Here is a 23903-nt window from a genome sequence, read left to right on the forward strand (position 1 = left end):
GAGAGATCTCGATCTTCAGGCCATATCGATGTGAAGGTTAACCGAAACATGAACGCTGGTCGGAAAGCCTTTAAAATATTCACCGGTGGATTTGCATTCGGTGTTGTTGGGTCTCTCACATTCTTTGATAATGTAGGATATTTTGCAACAGTCTCAGGCAAGTCAATGCAGGTACATACAAATCGGACATCTAACTAGAAATCTATTCACTCAACCAACATTCTTCTATGCCTTGAGGGGCTTGAGCGGACTCCTCCTCCTTTTCTACGCCGGTACGCTAGGCCGTCCGCCTCCCCAGGTGCCCGCTCAATAGATATCGTACCAAACTGGCGGGATTAGACGCTAATCCGCTACTACTAACATTTGAACCTCAAATCCTGATGTAAATTTTGCGTACAATATGCGTGCATGGTCTACGATATGGCGAAGAGCTGAAAAAAAGTTGCCAGTTGTGTGCATTCCAGATTCGGTGTAGACTCTGTGACAATGTGTGGTTCTTCGACTAGAATTCATATCATAGCATAGGTTAGATCTAGGACCCTAGATCTAGATCAGCCAAGTGTCGCATGGCATATTTCGTGACGAAATTGGTCATTTCTTCTACAAAATGACCGTTTCGTTAACGAAATTATCATTTGGTGGACAGATGTTCATTTAGATACAAAATGTTTTCATTTCATTACAAAGTAATCATTTCATCGACGAAATGACTGATTTCGTAACGATTCCATGCGACACTTGGCGCTCCATACCATGGTTTTTGTCCATGGTTTTAAACCATGGTTTCATTTGTACCACCTTCGTGAATTCGGGCCTTTGTGTTAACAAAATGAAGATGTGACTATCTTGTGAGAAAGTCCAATTATTTTGCCTTATATTCATCACCCTTACATGTACACTTAGAAAATTAATACAGTGGACTCCCGATATATGAAGTCCTCGGGACCGGCAGTTTTCTTTCATTATAACGAAATTTCGTTATAACCGAATGAATAAACAATAAAAATACATAGAGCTGATAATGTTGCGGCCCTAAATTTTATTTCGTTGTAACCGGAATTTCGTTATAACCGTGTTCGTTATAACGGGAGTGCACTGTAGTTATTTTACAAATTTTGATGCACTGTCTTCTATTAACTAATCACAGCTACTAACCCCAGCAGGGGGGCGCTGTGGTACGTGTTGGGGTCGCTGGTGCGGTTACACAGCTACGGTACAGGTGTTTCTGTGAATGTTATGTTTTCTTGAATTTCTTTTAAACTGCAGCCAGTCTTCAATCCAGACTTTTCCAGGCAGAGAGACATCCTATTTTTGAGTCGATGGGCTGTGAGAGATTATGACATCCATCGTGGAGATGTTGTTTCAGTCATGTAAGTCTACGCTATCAAGAATTAGAGATATTTTATATGATATTCAGAATTAATAGATAAATGTCATGCTTTTGAATTCTCGTGTCTACTTTTTTCTTGCAAGTGATTGACAAAGTGCCCTTCAATTTAGATCAAGCACCCGTTATTCAGTGTTTTAGTGGTAACTACACATATGATAAAAATCAATGGGCATACATACCGTATTCAAGCTGAACTGGGAACCAACAATCTCCTGATTTCTTGACAGGAGTCTTATCCACCACACTACCATGAAAGATAAATGATCAGATAATAACGTACCAATTAAGTTGTTAATAACATTTATTAGCATTATTTTATCATCTTCGTTATTAATTTTATTATTTTATCATCATTATTAATATCATTATTTTATCGTCATCATTTACTGTTGATATCATCTTTTTATTGTCAGAACTGTTATTATTATAATTCTCTTTAATATTTATTATTATCATTACAGTGCACTCCCGTTATAACAAACAAGGTTATAACGAAATTCTGGTTACAACAAAAGAAAAATTTAGTCCAAAACATTATCAGTTCTATGTATTTTTATTGTTCATTTGTTCTGTTATAACGAAATTTTTATTGATAACGAAAGAAAACTGCCAGTCCCAAGGACTTCGTTATAATGGGAGTCCACTGTATAATCATAATTTGATTGTATATGCCAAGAATTTCTTGATTACTTTTAGCTTACATGTTGTACCAGTACATACAGCAAATGGTGTTTTGTCTGTTTTGGTTTTTTCTTTCTTTTTCTTTTTACATTGTACATTTCTTAGATGAAATCCTAGCACAAATTTACTTCACATGGTCATGATTTGTCCTATCATTCTACAATGATTTTTATTTGAAGAAATGATCGTTTCCATAGTCACAAAAGTTACTTTTCTCAGGACTAATGTTTCCATCAGTGCCTTGCATCATTTTCTACCCTAGGGTGCATACTAGGCAACCTTTGATTTGAAATTGCAAAACATCTTTTTGTGTTTTACTTTACAGATCACCACACCATCCTAGGGAAGTGCTTATCAAAAGAGTGATTGCATTAGAGGGAGACACAATACGGTAATCTTATTCATATTTCACTGTTTTTTCATTGGTTTTTGCTCTTTTATGTTTTACCATAAATATGTAGGTCTGAATGACTATGAAAATTAATATTTCTACAATTCCTATCACTTTGTGCTGTGATGTCATTCTCTTAAAGATATTCTCGTGTTTGTATGTTTTTGTATAGGGCCTAGTACTTTAAATTTGCATTCATAGGAAGTAGGTAAGTCAATTTAAATACCAAGTATTTAAAAATGGATAAACCTAGAAAGCATGTCTACAAGTTTTATCAACTTTACCACTTTCTGTACATTTTTCTGTTGTCTTTCCAATGTTTTCTACCGTCTCTGTCACAGGACACTCGGATATAAGAACCGGTATGTAGTGATTCCTGAAGGTCACTGTTGGTTAGAGGGTGACCACCATGGAGTTAGTTTGGATAGCAACTACTTTGGACCAGTGAGTACAGTGTCGGGCAATGTGCCCACTTCACATACAAGATGCCTTAGTTGCCATGTTTTGTGTACTCATGCAAAGACAGCAGAGATTAGATGAGGGATAGATAATGCATACATGTAGCATGAAACTCGTGATTGTGTGACTGGCAATTTTCATGACCCCTATGTTGTATACATAAATTCATGCTTTTCCCATTAATCCAATAAATGAATTCCCAGAAACTGTATTTATGTGGTTCCTGAGTCATTGACTCATATTTTTAATTTGATTGTAGCTAGTGTTTCATTAATAAAATGCAGAGTTAGAATTCTCCTTCATTAAACGTCTTTGTCATTCATAATATGTAATTGTTCTCTTTTGGTTGCAGAATTTACAAAAGCCTCTTACTGGCTAGACTAAACTGATTCTTGATTTGGCAGTGCTTTAACATATTTAAGAAGATGTGTTTGAAAGATTTAAAGTTTCTGATTTCATTTCAATTTGGCGATTTTGTACAATTTCTTCCTGATTTTTCTTTTTGCCTATTTTATGGCTTTGACAAGTTTCTTTTAATCCCTCTCCACTTTAAGAAATGCAGTATGAAATTTAGAGCTAGCAATTTAAAATGTTGTTGAGGTTATATCATAGAAGCATTTCTGTCAGCTGTTTCATCTACGTGAGTTCTTCTTCCCAGTATAATAGACGTCCATGGAAAGGTTTTTCTCTCTTACACTTGTACACCGCACAGATTGTATGCTTTTGTGTTCATCATTGTTTTTGTCCTGTTCACTGGATGACAGATTGCTCTGGGTCTAGTCCATGCAAAGGCCAGCCACATTGTTTGGCCTCCACAACGATATCAGAAGGTGAAGAGCTGTCAGCTTGATGACCGCAAGCCACTGGCCGGAGTCCATCTCTCGGAGGCCATGGCGGAACTTTACTTCGGCAGTGACGAATCCCTTGATAGCCAGTTTGAGGGTGGCATTGAACTGTTTGAAGACAACAGGTAGCACAGGCTTTGTGTGTACGCCGTCATCAGTGTGCAAGAAAAGTGAATTGACTCTGCTTCTCCTGTGCAATATGTGGGACTACACATCCAGTTACCTCATGCACTACCATGTGAGGTAGCTTGAGCAAACTTTTTGCTATACAGTATGAGTGAAGTAAGAGCTTCCGTAGAAAACACAATACTCAGTTTGCTTGATGTCCAATACAAAATCAGATTGTCGTATGCAGCACAAAATAGCCACAAATAATCTATTCCAGCTGAGCTTTGCTAGGTCATGAATGCCGTCCTTGCTTTAGGCTGTTGTGTTAGTTGAGATGGACTCTTGTGAATGGTGTAATCTAACATGTAGAGGTGAATCATTAAACACAGTGTAAAAATTGGACATGGATCTGAAGAGAAAGTGAGAAATTAGAGTGTTGAATGCAGGTCCAGAGAAATTCTTTGAGTACTCAGTTATTACCTGTTTAGAGAAGAAATTACCTTTCTGAATGTATGACATATCTTATCCATCTCTGCTTGGAATTGTTAAAACAGACTACAGTGTAGTGCAAGATCTCTCATACAGAGTGAGCCAGAGTGTCGACAGTGCTTATGCATGTACTGTGTTTACTGGAGGTTTCACCACAAGATTCTGACCTTTTCATGTTAAAGGTGCATGGTCCCGGTGTTTTAGTCAAATGCGTACGCGGGCGCATGGCGCAAGTCTCCTATAGAGACGTACGCTATCGACTCCTCTTTAGTGCTTACGCTTTGGCCCACTTCCCCGAGTCCGGAGAAGTCCTATTCACTGTAGTCAGTGGTCGGATCACAGTTCGGCTCATGATTCAGCTGAGGGGGATGACAGCTTTAGCAAGCTTCTTTTGTGATGTCATAATAACAAGCACATATGTACGCACCCTGGCATTACTACAGACTGCGCGATGCGCACAGCGTTACTTAGCAACACCTACGCACTTTACTCTTGATGACAGCTCAACTTCGGTAATCTTCCTATCAATGCTAACGGTGATCGGCAGTATCATCAACAGTGCCATCTACACTACCGGGACTATGCACCTTTAAGTTGCGTAGAGTAAACTGTAAGGCCCGAATTCACGAAGGTGGTACAAATGAAACCATGGACAAAAACCATGGAATGCCAAGTGTCGCATGGGATATTTCGCTACGAAATCAGTTATTTCGTCGATGAAATGATTATTTTGTAAAGAAATGACAACATTTTGTAACTAAATGAACATTTCGTCCACGTAATGATAATTTCGTTAACGAAACAGTCATTTTGTCGACGAAATGACCAATTTCGTAACGAAATATTCCGTTTGACACTTGGCGCTCCATGGTTTTTGTCCATGGTTTAGACCATGGTTTCATTTGTACCACCTTCGTGAATTCGGGCCTATATGTGTACTTCCACCATTCGACCAGTGCCAAGTCAAATATGTCTCAAATGTCAGCACACACTTCAAGAGACCCGTTTATGGAGCACATGCACCGTACTGACTCTTTAAAAAACATGCCATATCATCCTTCTTAATTTGCACATCTGAGAATTTGTATGAATGGTGAATTGTGAACGTGAACCGTTTCAGCTTTTAGCAGGTGGATCGTGCATTATCATTCCTTGTGCTGGCTGGTAACTATGTAGCCATAAATGCTGCTTAAACTGAGCTCAGGTTTTGTGTAGATCAACAGGAAGAAAACACTGTTCTTGAAAATGCCATTGCAGAGATCCCTTCCTGTTCATTTTTTTTTTGTGGGCAGTCTTTAATGGTGTTATAGAAGTACAATGTAGATCATTGTCTCAAGATTTTACTCAGAGCAAAATAGATAATAAGAGACCTACTGTTTACACCCTGGATTTGTGAGGACCCGCTGCAATACAATTTGTGTGCAGGAATTTCTGTGATCCCAATATTCTGTCATGGTCTCCTGTATCTACACTTGTATTCTCAGTTTTTGTTACCCCAATATATTGGGCTGTTGCAGTACCTTGTGAATAAATCAACAAAGTAAATTGTATGGAAATCAGTGTACATGAACATGTTTTTGCTCTTTAATAGGGTGTACCTAATTCATCTTTGGATCAGGAATACAATGTATTGATTTTTTTTTCCTCTCTCTCCAGAAGAAGCCACTTAACCCTATTTCAACTGGGCTATTTGAGACCAAGTTTTTAATGGGGGGGGGGGGGTCAATTTGACCCCCCTTGAGATCTCGGCCGCCGATCACATGATTGCCGCAAAATTTTGCCTGAAGACAGAGCCGGATGTCAACTACAAGATTACATGGTCATACAATAGAAAAATATTGCCTTTCTGATAGACTGAAGGATCGCTAAATTTTTGTGTCAGAGTTCCTCAAGACACATCAAACATTTTTCTTGTAAAGAAATAGTGCAATCAAGATCAGTTTCTTTTGTTTTTTATTGTTTTGTTAATTTCTTAATGTATTTTGTTTTTTCGACCTTTTTTGTTTTCTATTGTTTTTTTGCCAAAATTTGTTGCAGGCACTTTTTCAAGCTTATCCACATTAGAATTGATTAATTTCAATGGCTAAAAGTTGAAATAATCTAATTTATATCAATTTAACAAAAAAACACAATTTACATTGGATTTGCACACGATATCATGAATTTGAGCTGTTTCCAGTTTGACATGCATATATATGCAAAACATCACGGAACTTCAGAACAGTGTACCCGGACGTCGCAAATTTGGTCTCATAATATGCGGGAGACTTCAGTGGAAATAAGTCACGAAACGACGCAGCAAAATCTTTGCGTGTTACGGAATCGTGGCGCGAAATGTCGAGGGGGGGTCAATTTGACCCCCCCCCCCCCAGTTGGAATAGGGTTAAAGCAAAGATAGTAGAGATAATAAGATACGAAGGCGCGCGATAACAATGGACACAAAATGGCTACCCTACATGACGATACAAAAGAGAGCTAAGTACAAACTCAGTACACCTAGGAACATCACTCATTTCCAAAGTTAGTGGTATTTTTATTATCTTAAAAAGATTTAAAAATTATAGTCGTAGCTTTTTTTCGATTAAGGGGATTATTTTGAAGAACGAGATTTTAGAGTAATAAGGATTATTTCGTGGAGGTAAAAATTTGGCAACAACATGATCTCACAATCAAAGACGCTTGATAAACAACAACAACATCTTCAAAGACAGCGCGTCTCAGGCAAAGACACACATCACCTGAGACGCGCTGGCCCTGAAGCCGCTGCTGTTGTTTATCAAGCGTCAAGGCAGCGCGTCTCAGGTGATGTGCGTATACGCTTGAAGACCGCGCGCTGTCCATTTGTTTTGTACAGGATTAGCGCGCACTTTCGTGTCTTATTAGTTCAGCGTCTTTGGGTTAAAGAAAAGTCTGGTGGAATTGCCAATTATGTGAGCTCTCTCAAAGGACAACATTGAACAGGATACAGCTCACATTTATGTTGGTGTATACATGCAGTACATAATACAACTGCAGTTTCTCTTGAGTGAACTTCTGTTTTCTGTTTTATTGTTCGTTCTTTCATCTTTTTTGTGTTTGCACAGCAGTACCCTTGTGAAATATGGTGAAATCAAAACTCAAGATTTCATAACTTTCCATTCACTGGCAGATTTTCACAAAATTTGCTGTTCAGAAATTTAACTTTTTGCCTCCTATTCATGCCAACTTTAACATGGCATGTAGTTTCCCCTCAAGATTCTATCACCAAACAATTCAAAGGCAATTAAAACACCAAAACTAAACAATCCAAAGAAAATACAAACATACAGACACACCGACACATGCTCACAAATGCCTGAAGACAATCCAAACACCAAAAAAGAACAACTGCAAGACAAAGGAGTCGTGTGTTCATACACATGTTTATTCAAGATTGCACGAACACTGGCATTTCGTTGTTTTTTTTTTTGTACATTTTGTCTCGTGTCCAAGAATGCAGCCACCAATCCTTGTGCTTCAAAAAAAAAAAAGACAGGATAAGGAGATTTATAACAAACCATGCATGCTTTATTTTTTACCCTCTGTGTGCCACGGTCATTTGAAGTCCACTGGTTTGTGTGTGAAATCTGTGCACATTTGACTCACTGGCTCAGAAAGGGTTAATACACTAGTCAAAATTGATGCTTTTCTGTAAACCATGTCTTTGAATATTAATATGTGGTATGACTACATAAGCAGCTCTTTCTCTCTTTCTTTCTCCTCTCTCTCTGATACAATCTGACCAATACCAACCTGGTTTTTGTACTTGGACATACAGTATCTTGTCCATGATACATGACAATGTATTTGAAATACACTGACCTAAACTGGATCATAACTTCAGATTTAGTGACAAATATTTATCAACTTTTCCATAATCAACAGGTATGTCATAATGAATTTGAATAAATGAATTGTTAACGTCTTGTAGAATGATGCAATATGTGTATTCAAGTGGTTACCTCTTGAACATCACCAGCAGCAAAATATATTTAGCTTACAGTACATCCTAGTGTGTGCTAATATTTGTAAATTGTGCACCAGAAGGGCCTTAACCCTAATCAGGCTGGGGGGGGGGGGGGGGGCGGAATCCGCCCCCCTCGACGTTTCGCGCAATATCTTCGCAACGCGATAAGCTCCCACCGCGATGTTTCATGACTTTTTTCTTTCAAGTATCGCGCAACTTTTGAGACCCAAATTGTTGCGCCCGCGCGTACCGTTTTGACGCGACGCCCGTTCGAAAAAATTTCGTCAACCCCAAAATTGCTCCAAAACGTGATTTTGTGTACAAATCCAATGCAAATTGTGTTTTTTCAATTAATTCACATAAAAATTCATATCTTCACTTAGAATGGCCGAAATTGATTTATTTTAGCATAATAATGCTTTGAAAAATGTCTGTGACAAATTTTGGCCAAAAAACAAACAAAAACAAAAGGTCAAAAAACAAAGAAATACATAAGAAATTCAAAAAACAATAAAATACATAGGAAATTAATTTCGATACAGATTTTTTTTTATCCTATGTCTCAGGAGAATGATACAAGAAATATTTTTAAAAAGAAATTAGCTTAATTGGAGCGTAAATAAGTGATTTAGAGCCCAAAACTGATTTTATGCATAAATTACAATAATTAATTAATATAAAATATATGAAAAATTTTTTGGAGAAAGCAACCATACATTTTGATAGAATACGTCGCGGGCGTCGCGTGTGCCGATTTTCGGCGCGATCGCGCGTTCCATAGGCGAGATCTGAAGGGGGGGCGGAATCCGCCCCCCCCCCCCCCCCCCCCCCCCCAGATATAGCATAGCCAAAAAAGCCCAGCCTGATTAGGGTTAACATAGTAAGAGAATATAATGATGCCCTTGTACTTCTCAACTGACTGATCACATACACTTGCCCTCAACAAGATTGGCAGGAAAAAAAAAATGAACTTCATTTCAACAGTTTAAGCCATATTCTGTCAAATATTGTTATGTGAACAGACATTTACTGGTAGTTATATTTCATCACAAAATATCTCTCAGAGATGAAACAAATTTGTCATTATAACCAACTTCAGATTAGACGTTTTACTGTATAATGCCTCATCTTCGGTACGGGTGGTCCCATTCATACTGATAAGAACACAACCAAACAGCTCACTTCAGTGGTTACAGAACTGAAAGTTTTGATGTTCCTCTTGCTTTTCAGAGTTTTGACCTTTATCAGCAGGGATTAGCAATAACTGAATACAATATATATGACAACACCTTGAATAAAAGGCAGGTGGATTCCAATGACATCTGATGCCCACAATACAGCGTAAGCACATCTTCAACCTTGGCACACCGGTCAAAATCATTTGTTAACTAAAGTCCTGAAACACAATCTCTGTATTTATCTAACTTACTGCATAGCTCATACGAATTTGCTCTTGTCATTACGTCTGCATGCTGGAGTATTTATTACTGCTCTGAAGTGATATCGGTACACTGTAGTATACAGTGTATTTCCCATGTGCGTACACTGTAGTTGAGATGTCTTACTGATACACTGTACTGTCAAATCTCGGGCAGAATGGCCTTTGGATTTCCACTGGAAAACTTTCAATTTCATGTGTACCTGTGTGGGATGGGCAAAAGCACAGCTCATTTGAAATGATTCCTATTTCTACACTCCCAGTCCATTCTTCAAAAAGAAGGATCAACATAATGATGCACAGAATTTACTGCAAATATTGATCAGCTTGCCTCAGGATGATGTCCGTCAATTGAGTTTCCGTTTGCCCAAATACAAGAAACTCAAATATGAATACTTGCGCAGTTGCAAAAGCGTGCATGAGAGTTAAATGCTAAAGTTCTGATATCAATCAGAATCTGATTTGTAGGCCAGCGCGTCTGGTGCAGACAGCCTTACTATTAAATTGCAGGCATGCAATATTTGACTCTCACTGTCTAGAATGACAGATGCATGTCATGAGAGAAGCAGGGAAAAAAAAGATCTTAAATTATTTACAGTCGTAGACAGTTTTGAAGTTGAAATATAGAGCTTTTCTTCGCTACGATGCACTCTCAACACTCCTCTTCAGTAAGACATTCTGCAGAAAGGAAAATAGAAAACAAAGAGTGATGCAATGGCAGTTGGTAATGAGTCAAATTATGCAGTGCATTGTGAGTAGAAGCTACACTGTACTGCAGATGAAAACTACTGTAGTTGCAGAATGAACATGTTCCTTGATTGCATGGGTTCACCAAGTCATGGATCACAAAGAAAATAGGGCCATAAATCAAGACCCTTCCAGAAATCCCTAATCACTGGTTATTCTTCTAATTTGCTTGATAGGAAGAAAATACATGTATGAAATTCCTACTGTAACATCCCATTGTGCATGGAGATTTTAAAAAGCATAACATATGCAATTGAAAGTCATAATAATCATTTTACAATGACATAAAGCTCCTACAGGAAAAATATTTCATTTTCATGTTTTCACCACTTTAAATCATATCATGCAACCCAACTTTTTTTCAAAGCATTTTAAGCTAAACAATACATGACGAGCTGTGAAATGCATGAGAAAATTGTATATTTTGTGCTGAACATGGATCAAGGCCCATAACCACATTTTCAAAGTGTTTGGACATTCAGTTTCTGGCATTGCATTTCAACAAACAACATTCTGAAGCAGCAGCAGCTATTAATAGTTGAACAACAGTGGTTGTTAAAATAACATTCTGATACACATTACATTGTATATGGCACATGTACGTTTTTAGCACGCACACACACACACACACACACACACACACACACACACACACACACACACACTGGCACTGCTTAGAGTCATGTTTAGAAGTAAATGGCCCTGTAACATTAAAGGAATGATTTTATTGATTGTAACAGGACAATACAAAGACAAACTCAATGATGTAATCTTAACGTCAGTGAGAATTTTAAGTAACAAGTTATTGGCACAACATTTTAGACCTGCGTTTAAGCACATGAAGGGTGCATCTAAAAATTAGGCCTTCATCTGCAGGCAAAAAGTAATCTGACACAATGTTCAATGCTTACCATTCTTGCTTGCTCTACACATGTGTTGAAGGCCTTGACTTCTTGGGCACAGTTCAGAGTCTGTTTTGGGTTGTCAGCGTAGCACTTGGCCACTTCATTCTGCAGGTTCTCACAGATGGGAACATACCGCTGTTTCCTGGAGACAACAACCAGGGCCAGAAACAAACAGAATATGTCACTGGGCAAGACAATGAATTCAGTTGAAACTTGATATACTTAACCCTAATCCCACTGGGTTTTTTGAGGGACTTGAAACCACCGGGGTGGGGGAGGGGGGGGCCTTTTTGGCCCCCCTTTACGCCTTACACGCTTGAACTACTTACAGCTGTCCCGAACAAAGAGAATGATGTTTTTGCATTGTGACGTATGTGCATGATACACGCATGCTTTACTGCAAACTTTTGGTACGCTTTTGGAGCACATCGGGAAGTGGTCCACGTTTGGCTCAGTACAGCACGGTACGGTACACGTAAGGAGCATTCGAGCGCTCGTCTGGCGCGGGTACGGTATGGTACAGTTTGCTTTAGGAGAGCGCTTGAACGCACCCAATGACGTGTCACACTGTAGTGACTCCCCCAGGTGTGTGATGACCATACTCACAGAAATTTGGCTTCCACTTCGTCTGCAGCCTTCTGGAACTGATCAGCCGTCAATTTGTAGAAAGCAGCACTCTGAAACGGCAGATGACATGATGAAAACATCATCACTGAAGAGATATACATGTGTATACACCTACAACTGAAGCCCAAAGCAGTCAGCAAACAAACTCTACACACCCTTAAACGCAATTCAAACACTAGCTACAACTCCATGTCTGGCTCTCACCCTGTGTTAGGAAAATGAGGTCCAGCCAAGCATTCATTTGTACAACTGTTGATCATTTTTTTTGTTCTTCCTGCTTCACTTCTGGCTTCACTTCGTCCTAAATACAATCAATTCTTAGTGCATTTCTGTAAATACCCAGCATAAAATGGTGAAATATATTAGCATGTACTGGCTAGAAAACAATGGGAGGCCTGCATACCTAGTGACGAGATTTGAATTCTGAACTGGCAAGAATATCAATGAAAAGATTTACTTCAGGGTGACTACTGCACCTGGTTATAACTACCAAAAAAAAAAAATAATAATAATAAAATAAATAAATAAATAAATAAATAAATAAATAAAATAAAAGAAATCCAGTCAGAAAGATATTACTCCACTTTCACTCTGTTGTGATCAGTTTTCTATCATCATTCGATACACTTATGTACTAATGTAACTAGAATGATTTTGTTAATTTCTAATTTCAAATTTTCACGCGTTTTCCTGTATCCACGAACGTATGTGTATACAGTAAAGTTATCAATATCTATGACCTACCTTTATATTGAAGCATGCAGTTTTTTCCTTGCCGTTTTTTTCAAGATACCAAAATAATTTGAGATATTCAGTTTGTTGCAACAAGCTACTAAGCTTTCCAATGTAATCAAACTATTACGAGTACACAAAACATTCTTAGTCTAGAGAACATAAACACACACACATATTTTGTACAGATGTAGTGCTGATACTGTATGACCCTACCTTCTCTTCTGCATGTCGTAGCTTCTCTCTGTAGTGGTCCTCTAGTTCATCCATTCGAGCCTTCCATCTTTGGTCTACATGCTGCCAGAAAAACAGAGAGAATGATAGAGCCAGAGGTAGAGACAGACAGAGAGGGAAAAAAATAATGACCATCACAAAGTCCTTATGAACTTGATGTTCAACTCAGCAAGCACTATGTCACAGTCAACTAGAACAATGTTACTGCTGTGCAGCAAAGTGGGGTGCCTCCACTTCTCATAATACTATATATATAATAATACAATATTATTACAATTTTATTACAATTTTGTACGTACAATTTTGTACGTACAATTTTGTATGTACATAACTTCTCAGCCGGGGCTGCAATGTGCATGTTGTAGGTTAATTTGTGTGCGTGTTTGTATGTTAGTTTTGTTCTGCTTTTGTTTGTTTGTGTGTGTGTGTTTTGTTTGTTTTTTAAACACCACATGCACATCCTATTTTCACACACCAAGACTGTAGTGCTGATCTCATCCATTATATCTTTATCTTATTCTTAACCTTACCCTTGGTAATGGCCGAGCTGGTCTTGTGGGATCTTGATCTGCATTGTGGGGGAAAACAACAGAAAAACGACAATATAAATCTACACATAGCCCCCACACTCTATGAAAACAGAACATATAAAAGAATAACACGTAACGTGATGGTGTAGTTTGAGTTGAAATGGGGATTTAGGTCTTCATTTTTTGCAAGATAACTCAGAAGCCACATGTATGAACTATTAAAGAGCATACAATTCTAAGAGCAATTAAAAGTTTATTTGATGAAAATTGGTTTTGAAATGGCTGAGATATACAAAAACAAAGTGGTCCTAATAAGTAATATAAGGTGGGCCTCACCTGATCACTTTGATTTACTTTGTCTACAAATTATTTCTATTTAGGAATGTTGTGGAGAATATGTAAAGTATGAAAATGAAATTATAGATGACTACCTTGAGAGAGTATCTGAACAAATCTGCACACTTATCCAGTAACACATCAAACGATCAAAATGATCTCCAATAGAAACAGATAAAACTTGTTCTCACCTGACTTGGGAGATTCTTCCTCCCCCATTATACGTCTCAGCACATCTTCTGATACCTTGCATGGGAAAATGAAATAAAACCAATTTTGTAGAGTACACCCGATCTCGATGCAATTGATCTGAAAACTCTTTCCTCATTTTCCTGGCTTTCGTTTTTTTTTCTGCAATATCATCATGCATCATCAAAAACTAAAATGAATACAAAGTTGGATGTGGAAAAGGAGAAAGGAAGGAGGCATGCTGTCTGCAATGCCCTTCCTACTGCTTACATTACTTTCAAACAGTGAACAAACAGGTTTCTACAAATTGCCGACATTTAAAAAAAAAAAAAATCTACTTTTTAGGTATAGCTTGAACATACAGTATATGCAAGGAAAAGGGATTTGGGAATGAATTCTCTGAGAATACATGATGTAGGACAAGCCCTGTTGATGATTACAAATAAAAAAGAAAGCATTTTGTAATCAAAGAATAAACAAGCTGTCACTACTTTCTGACTATGGCAATGTCCACTACCATAAGACTCTAATAAGATAGAGTCTGTGCTGAGCAACACTGGTACCAGTACGTTTAGTAGTGAATGAAAAGTACTGTTAATTCATTTTTGCCATATCTGTTAACATCAAAAAGATGTGACTTCTCCCTCAAAGAGATATAATTATAACATTTACTGTGATTTCACAGTTAAAGTCAGATAAATCATTCTGACCTTTTCACCCCTTACATGCACTTATTGCAACTGACAACCATGACCATATTTGGGCACCACTGCGTTGCTGCTGGCCGTGTCTGGACACATGTATTGTCACTTAAGTGCACCTCCTTAAAAACCACATTCATACTTTACATGTTTAGCAACAAAGAAGCAGAACAGTTTTGTTCTGATCAAAACTTCAATCACTTTCTTTAATTTGACAATATAGATTTAATTTGTTGGGGTCTCTATCTGCCTGTCCTAACATATTGTGTGCATGGTGCATTTCATTATCAATTCTAAGTTTTAGAGGTATGATTACTATGAATTGAATAACACAAATATATAGCTCTGTGTCAGGATTCTAAAGAATAATTCAGTGTGTTATGCATAAGAATATATGTATACATAGTGTGCACAAAATGTTGATGTACATCATACATGGTATTGAACTTGAGAATAGAACTTTCAAGCTATTCATTAATGGTAAGTTGCATGAAAAAGCACTATCTTTGTTGTGTGAAACTTTGATGAGTCAAGGGCAGGTTATTGTATTTGTATTATAATAGCCGCAAAATTGATGTGCTGGCTAAATAGATTAATCACGCAACAATTTGTGTGTTAAGATTTGTTTAATCTCTTCCAATAAATGGCCCGCAAACAACATCAATGTCAGCAGTGTGATTCATTCTATTAATGCTTGGTAGATAAGAAATAAATACTACATGTAAGGTAACACGTAATAAGGAAGTCTCGCCTCTCTACGATATATCATATACAATATCAATATCAAATTCAGTTGCCTGTTTTTACTGGCATAATGATATATTAATATTGCATACTTCATTCTTCAATCTAAATTAATTTAGATCTAGATTTAAAATTTACTTTTGTTTTGTGTTGTTTAGCCACATAGTATAGTCATCATACCGAATACCGTACTCATAACATTGTTTTTAATTAGCCCGACCAGACGCCGCACAGCACCGTGACATTTGTACAGCCACTGTGACAGGGCTGTGTATAAAATTAGTTAGAAATTTAGGTTCTTCATATTACTGCGAAACACAGCCAGAACGCCGCACACAAAGCGTTTGACTGTGTACAAGAAGTGCCCCGGGGCGGGGGGTTGTTAAAATGTTAGATTCTGCTAACGTTAAAATTAACATAGAAAAATTTAGGCTATGTTGCAGAACTTTGTACAATTTGTTGATTAAATTTATGGTAATAATTCATCCTTATGTGAGTTGACCAATACAAAATACAAATTGTACTTATTTAATAACTGCAGGTGATTCACAGGGTTGGACAGCTCGACAGACCATGATGCTATGGTATTGCTGTGCTGCGAAACCGAGTAATTAAACGGGCCCGTATTTGGCTTGCCTTTGTCGCCGGTGAATAATGAAAACATGCATTCGATGCTTATGGGTGGGTCTAACCGTGTCCGACCGGCCGTGAGTTGTAGACGTCTCCACCTTCCTGCTGATTAAAACACGAGAGTCTTTGACCTTATCTAGCTAGGGTTCTAGACGTCTTGATGCAACTTACCTTCACGACACCTCCTTCACCATCTTGCTCAAGGCTAATTCTTCTACCTGCAGTTGTACTACTGCTGCCTCCCATATTGAGTTAATCTTTGATGTCTTAAAAATTTTGTTGAAGGGTTTAGGACGAGAGGGGTGCACAACCACTGGTATCTGGAGTCACCACAGTCCCATACACCCAACTTTCTGTTACCAAATGCAAAACCAATGTCAGCGCGCAAGTGGGCTATTTTCTATGGTATTGTCAAATAGCACAGACACTTGGTGAAAATTTAACACAGCATGGTCGCCTGAAGTCTTTTGTGAACGTGTCATGCTCGTGATGTAGTTTGAATCAAATGGTTTTCAAGCGAGGAACGCGGAGGACAGAGTGAAAGAGAAGGTAAAATATTTAGCAACAACATTAGTAACCACAGCAACATTAATGCCTGTTAAAGAAGAAACCCACTCCAAAAATTTGTCAATTTTATATTAAAGAAAGAAAGAAAAAAAAAAAAACCCCTGCAGAACAGTACAGCAAGAATTATCGAACTTGGATAAGTAATATGGAAATTATGACATTCTGAAATTTCGGGTGTTATTTTTTCGGAAAACACTTCTTGACCAGTCGTTATGCACATTTAAGTCAGAAAGATAATGATGTCATGCTCTTACAGTTCAGTCATACTGTACCGGTATTCATTTCATACACAGAAATAACAAAAATCTAGTACACAATCATTTCATCTGTTTGAAAATAAAACTTGCTTTAAAACCACCCAAAATTGAAAAAACAAGAACAAATGATGAATTTTGGCATTGGAATAATGCTTTTACCTGTATTAGCTACAAATAAGTTTTTATTTTTTTCCCTGAATTTCCTGTACATTGTACAACATACATGAATTGTGAGGGCATGATGGCATCATTATAACTCGCTCATTGGAATATTCATAAGGACTGGGGCCTGTCTTATAAAGACTTGTGATAGAAATCAATCACAAGTTTCTTGTGAGCTGCAATGCAAGTTGCGATTGATTTGGGGACTTCTGATTGATATGAAGGCTTTATAAGACGGGGCCCAGGTCAAGAAATGTTTTCCGAAGAAATGTGACATTTCAAAAAAGTCATATCTTCCTTATTTCTTATCTAATTTTTGCAAAATTCCGTATGGATTTTTTTTTCTTTCTTTTAGAGTACTAAGTAGTGCATGTGACACACATGAGCGCGCACGTTAACTTTTGACACGTACGCACACACACATGCACACACACACACTCACTCACACACACATGAAACGATACGTAATCTTACAGACTATCACCTGTATGCAAATTCTCTTTCCCTTCGTTTCCCCTCTCTTTTTGGCTTTTTGATTTATCTTCAGTTTTTTGTTTTTGTTTTTGTTTGTTTGTTTGTTTGTTTGTTTTTTTTTGGGGGGGGGTATTCATGTATTTTCATTTGTTTTACGGTCACCACCGTTGTAGATTAAGCAGTTATTTTGCTTATAGTGTCAGTTTCCTTCGACTTTTTTCTTTTATATAATATGTTCTCCGCCGGCAAGGTGCAATTAATTTTTGTAACATTTTATGTACAAGGAGGTGTCATAGAAAGAGTGGAATCTCTTCGCTGTTCGTGCACATTAATGCGTAGGATCTACGTTGTCGTTCCACTAGTCCACTATACTACACAATTTTAAACATTTCTGAGAATGGTTCTTCTTGATAACCTGAAAGCTTGCCCGATGTTTGCCAGACATAGCAATAACTAATGTATGCAAACTGATTTCCAAAGTATTGGAGAGTCTTTATAAGGTACAGGATAGAATAGCTCGTTCACTATAACGTCAGGAAACATCCATAATTTGAAAATGTTAGTAAAGCGGTCTATGTTTGGCATTCCACTGTGGCTTTGTTCCATGCTCTAAGCCGCTCTTCCATAGAGTTTGGGTGTGGCGACTAAAGACGTAGTTCTTGCCTTTAACAATTTGAATCATACTTCAGAGGAAATGTTGATATCCTCTATGGAACGTGGGGAATATTGTACGGATTAAATCTTTCCAGTTTTTCTTTAAATCAGATCTATTCGTTATTATTGCCCAAGTATCGTAGCATCTATAAATTGATTAAACTGTGTACAGAGTTTAAGAATTCATAGTGATTGGGTGAGGAATAAGAATGTTTTAAAAATTCATAACTAATCGCAATACCGATTTATGTACTACATATACATGATTTGGAATCATTTAAATAGTCTGTAATGCCCCTTTCAGTAATTGCCTATTTCTTCCTGAATGGTTATCTCATTGAGATTTGTTAAAAACGAAAGAAATAAAAGGGGAAAATGGGGGGGGGGGGGTCGTGCGCCCCCTTTAATTTTGTAAAGGCGCCTCCCCTTTATGGAATTCCTGGATCCGCCCCTGAGTTGGCGATCAGGTGGCGGCGACTCGAGTCTTCCTGGTCGTGCGACGTCTCGACGACTTTTCCTGGAATGTTGCCGAGTCTCGGGGAAGTAGCAAGAGAATCAAACATGTTCGATTTTTGTACGAATTACATTTGTGCAATATTCCGTACATTATTTCAAGTTTCCAGCTGGTCGGAAGACGTATCCTTCTAGTCGGCCATGTTGTGACGACTTAATTCATTCGCGAGGTTTCCGAGACGTCTCCCCCACTTTGCGGAGACCCATTGGCGACCTATCGGAGACGTCTCGCAGACGGTGCGGCGACGTCTCCATCTCCGTGACTTCTGGACGAATAAATCATCACCTATGTAATTTGGAGACGTTTCTGCATGAAGTCGCCATGAAATTGCTTTCTTGGTGAAAGCGCAAGCCGTTTGTTTGGGCTTTCGAGTCGCAGGCCCTACGAAATCTCGGAGGACGCGGCGAAGTCTCCTCCGGTGAGATACGTGTACGCCCTTTGGTAGCATGTTAATAGTGAATGATGTAAAATTTTGTTGTTGTTACTGATCTTTGTTCTGCTTTATGCACGTTAGATAATTGCTGCCGAAAATATCAAAAGGGAAAACGAACTTCTGCTAGATTTTGTGATTAACTTTAATGATGTTTAAAGTGTTCTTTTTTGTCAAAGCAATTTATTCACACCTGCGACAGAGCGCATAGTTCTGCTGCATGGAGCATGGCCGGTACACAGGATAAAATCTGGTTTCTTCTCCTTTTCATAACACTTTCTGGTATAAAGTGTCTACGAATTCATTATGAATCATACGTTCTGACAATCGTTACTTTATAGCGTTTGTTTTTACTTACATTATCAATTCATTTGTCACTCCATTGTTATATTTGTGTTCTTACTTTGAGAAAATGTAGAAGTAAACAGACGATCAAATTCTAGTACATTTACATTAATGTGAAATAATACATGTACGACATTTAATTAAAAAAAAATAATATCTTTAATAAAAATCCTGCTTTTAATGTTTGAGATACTTTTACAACAATAACACAACAACAGCAATAATAATGATAACAATAATAATAATAATAAACGTAATAATAATAATAACAGTAATGAAAATGCAAAATATTTTTATAGTGATACAATAGGACCTAATTTCTACGGTAATAAATATGATAATCTATATGGGCGTTGGCATTCTAATAATCATGTGCGGTGAGCCTCTTTCTGTTTGATTCTTCCGAGGCTTTTAAAATTAGGGTTACAAATTATGATTAACACATATCCCTGTGCATGTAGGTTGTCAAACGATGAATACAATGTATTCATTCTTTTGCCTTACAGCATACTGTCCTGTTAATATTTAAATGACAGATCAGCAAACACATTTGCACAAACTTGAAATTTTTATACAGGCCTACAGAGTAATGTGCTCATCAGTAGCACTCCAAAATACACTGTATTTCAAAAACGATCACCATAACGTTCTTCTTTTCGTTGCAGATCTCATTTAACTATCTAATGTCAGGTGCATTGATCGTTGAGATATTTGGTAGGCGATATGATGCAGAAAATTGCCTCATTTTCGGATCACACATCAGCATGATTCCATCTAATCAACGCGGGCATGCGATGATCTCGAATTTCCTCGGAGCCAGAGTGGACGTTCGATGACCAAAGCCGTAGTCAGGAAGCACGCCTTCTGGCAGTCGGAAGACAAAATTCTGCAGGAGGCTGGTGAAAAACAGGAATAGTTCCACTTTGGCCAGTTGCTCTCCCAGACACACTCGGCGACCTGAAAACAGAGGGAAGATAATGTGTTGCGATGATCCTCCTTAGGTATGCGTATGGATGTGTATGACTGCCTGTAAAGTGTCTATTCATATGACCAATTATAGTCACTCAATCGACATAATGCAAAGGATGTAAAACAAAAGCTTTTGCATTCCAGTAAAAAAAAAAAAAATGGACATCTCATCTCGATTTTAGTTACTGTATTTATATTTTTAAGTGATTTGTGGGGTGCAATATAATTTTCCTACTGTGCGCAATTTAATATATCAAAGACATCTGTTTTCAGAGGAAAGAATTCTGTGAACTAACATTCACTTTCTATTATTACACATAAGGGAAAGGACCATCAGGCAATCATATACATGATCGTAATCATTATAATTCACTGTATGAGCGTTTTTTAGTTCATACATGTAGTTAACTTTATGATTGGTCTTAACACCTGGATGCAAAACAGCACGACGTCGGAGCTGAAGGGGTTTATTAAGGTCATACCAGCTCCGAATGGCATGTGTCCGTCGTGTTTTATGGTCGTCCTCCCGTCCTCGGCTAGGAATCGCATGGGGTCAAAGGTCTCGGGGTCAGGCCACAGCTGGGGGTCAAGGTGCATGCCAACCATGTTCATCATGACAATTGACCGCTCGGGAAAATGGTAGCCTCGGAACAAGATGTCCTCGGTCGTGATGTGTGGAATGCCGAGAGGAGCGATGGGGCGGATTCGGAGGAGCTCAGCGATGGCGGCTTCGGTGTACGGCATCTTGATGCGGTCATCGTAACTCGGCGTGCCGTGTCGCCCTACCACGGAGTCAATTTCCTCCCCAATCTGAAGATATCCCAAAAACAAAAAGTGAAATTGCCATCGAATAGACAAAGATAAAATCACGATTCGCCAAGGCAATTTCAACGATCACAGGATAAGATGCGTCTCTACACAACATCTCCAAGTTTTCGTTTATAAAGTTCTCGTTTGGTCTAGAGTAGAGGCAAATAAATCGGCAATCTAGAAACAGGACCTTCGATTCATATACGATTCACGTTTCTCAACACAGATGTGACAGATATTGCGGAGATGTTACTTAACACGGCAAAAATTAACACTACCGTTTTGAATATAAAATACACGTATTTCTGGAAGGTACCTGATGGACTGTATGCGTTTTGACCTCTTACTGCTCTATAATAGAACTGTCAAACCGTCTATACCTTTGTCTTTCAAAATCAAAGAAACAGGATGTTCGAGGTCTCATCAAACTCATAGTAAACTGAAAAATTAAAAAGTTAGTAGATTTCAAAACTTCAATTTGTAAAATTAGTATGTAGCAACATATACAAACTAGATGAATGTGATGACCATGGTCTAACTTAATATCATTGACCTATCACAGCATTATATGTTCACTAAATTTCCCGGAATGATTTTTTTTTTTTTTTTTTTTTTTTGAGAGGAAAATCATCATAGGATGATGATAGGTGGTTGAGTGGAACCAGTACCGGTACCTTTGCCTGCACTTGTTGGTACCCTGCCATGTAGAGCATCCCCCACGTCAGGGTAGTGGCAACCGTCTCTGTCCCGGCCAGGTAAATGTCCAGCAAGGTGCGCCACAGAGTCGATTCATCCAGGTAGCTGATCTCGCCTGATGCCTCGGCCCGATCAATTTCGGCCAGACACATGTCGATCACGTCCCTCGGATGTTCGGCATCGAAAATTTCGCGGTGCTCCGTCACCTCACCCTTCATCAATCCAATGAGAGCGTTACACATACCTCGCTCCTTGTTGAACAGAGGAGTGTAGTAGAGCCAGGGGAACATCTCAAGTGGACCATAGAAGTTCTCCGCACCCAACACGTCCGTAATAAGCTGCACCATCTGCTGAAAACGCTCGTTGGAGTATTCAAACCTTCTTCCAGCCGTAATAGTTCGAATTATGTTTGCAACAGCATAGTTTACCATGCGGAATGGGTCGAAGGGCTGAGCATCGATACGGGAAAATTCTCGACAGAGGATTTGAGCTTCGTCATTCACAGTATCGCCTAAGGTCCTTTTCCCCATACCGTGCTTCCGAAGGGCATGTAGAAAAAAGCGACGCATTTCGCTCCAAGGCTTCCCTTCAGCAAAAATTATACTTCCTGACGTAAGGAAAAGGAGTAAAGCGTCGTTACAATACTCTATGTATTATTCTTGGAGATCATTCCATAATCATTACATAACTCCATTACCACATAAATCAATCTGAATCAATCAAGTGAAGAATGTTAGTAGAATTTATTGTTACTTTTGATATTATAAAAGAAAGTCATTTTTCATAACTTTCTGAATTCTTAAAGAGTAATCATTTTATTGTTATGTATATTAATCAAGATCTGAATCTCTCTACGTAAAGCGCATATAAAATGGGTCGCAATAATTATCATGCGCTAAGGATATCACAATTATGTATCATGATCATTCTCATGATACATCTGTACTCTGAGCCACTGGACAATGCTTTTCAAGTGCAGTTCAATGATCACGTACTTGTGTAAACTCAAAACTCAAAACGTAAAGATAATGTCTATATCGCATGCATCATATTATTGTAGGCCCTATTAAAGTGGAGGCACACAATATAGTATGCCCTATCCCTTAGCCACTCGAAACAGTCAGAGCAGGCAATATTCCAATTTCAGTTAACCCTGATCGAGTGGGGTGATGAGGTACAATTACGTCGTAACACAATAATCATGTATTCAACACCAGTAAGCCTACATTAGGGAAGCAATAGGGCCTATAGGCCTTCGTGCAAACATAACGTAATTGACCTTATCTATAGGGCCTACATCTCTTGAATCACTAATTAGCATGAATCCATGCATTCTATACGCTGTATTACCTTATTTCGGCTTTTTTTATACCTTCATCCTTAAAAGCCACGTGGGCAAGAGGCGCGGTGTCCCTTCCTGACGTAATCGCGGCCTGCTTCACGAACAGTTCTTTCACCATCTCGGGGTCGCTCATGATGACGAGGAGCTTCTTCCCCTTCTGGACGGAGTAGATGTCACCGTATCGCCGGCGGAGGTCGGTTACCAGCTCGATCAGGTTGGGCGGCTTGGAACGCGACACGATGCGCCAGAGGTCGCTTAGAAAGATGCTGAGTGTGGTAGGGCCAGGTGGATATGGGTGGGCGGGGCGTGAGCCGGATGTCCCGCCCTTTCGATGGCGTAGCCAAAGAAAAGTTAAGAGCGCCGTAGCAACACCTATACATATTTGTGTGAACGTTCCTGGATCCATTTCTCTGTAGGGCCCTCGTTTTCCCTGTTTTTCCTAAAATACGATAGAAAAAAATACAGTAAAACAAACTGAAGTCAATGCAAAGCAATATATTGTCAAGCAGTAAAATGTATAAC

General features: G+C 38.5%; 3 protein-coding genes across 3 annotated transcripts; 1 reads left to right on the plus strand and 2 right to left on the minus strand.

Moving 5' to 3' along the window:
- Window positions 1–5913, plus strand: LOC140245976 (mitochondrial inner membrane protease subunit 2-like). The gene is made up of 5 exons (XM_072325427.1): window positions 1–171; window positions 1267–1370; window positions 2397–2462; window positions 2804–2906; window positions 3686–5913. Exons 1-5 carry the CDS (start codon window positions 49–51, stop codon window positions 3893–3895), a joined length of 606 nt encoding a protein of 201 aa, XP_072181528.1. The 5' UTR covers window positions 1–48; the 3' UTR covers window positions 3896–5913.
- A 3269-nt stretch (window positions 5914–9182) lies between these two features.
- LOC140245977 (MICOS complex subunit mic25-like) lies at window positions 9183–16520 on the minus strand. Its single transcript, XM_072325428.1, has 7 exons — window positions 16333–16520; window positions 14089–14143; window positions 13562–13599; window positions 13014–13094; window positions 12045–12115; window positions 11445–11580; window positions 9183–10464 (listed from the first exon to the last, which is right to left on the minus strand). Exons 1-7 carry the CDS (start codon window positions 16405–16407, stop codon window positions 10426–10428), a joined length of 495 nt encoding a protein of 164 aa, XP_072181529.1. The 5' UTR covers window positions 16408–16520; the 3' UTR covers window positions 9183–10425.
- Window positions 16521–19883: 3363 nt separating this feature from the next.
- On the minus strand, window positions 19884–23787 carry LOC140245978 (cytochrome P450 2U1-like). The gene is made up of 4 exons (XM_072325429.1): window positions 23412–23787; window positions 22018–22646; window positions 21016–21343; window positions 19884–20521 (listed from the first exon to the last, which is right to left on the minus strand). The coding sequence occupies exons 1-4, from the start codon at window positions 23785–23787 to the stop codon at window positions 20343–20345; spliced, it is 1512 nt and encodes a 503-aa protein (XP_072181530.1). The 3' UTR covers window positions 19884–20342.
- Between the last annotated feature and the right edge of the window lie 116 nt (window positions 23788–23903).

Source organism: Diadema setosum, chromosome 2 (assembly GCF_964275005.1).
Source record: "Diadema setosum chromosome 2, eeDiaSeto1, whole genome shotgun sequence".
NCBI lineage: Eukaryota > Metazoa > Echinodermata > Echinoidea > Diadematoida > Diadematidae > Diadema > Diadema setosum.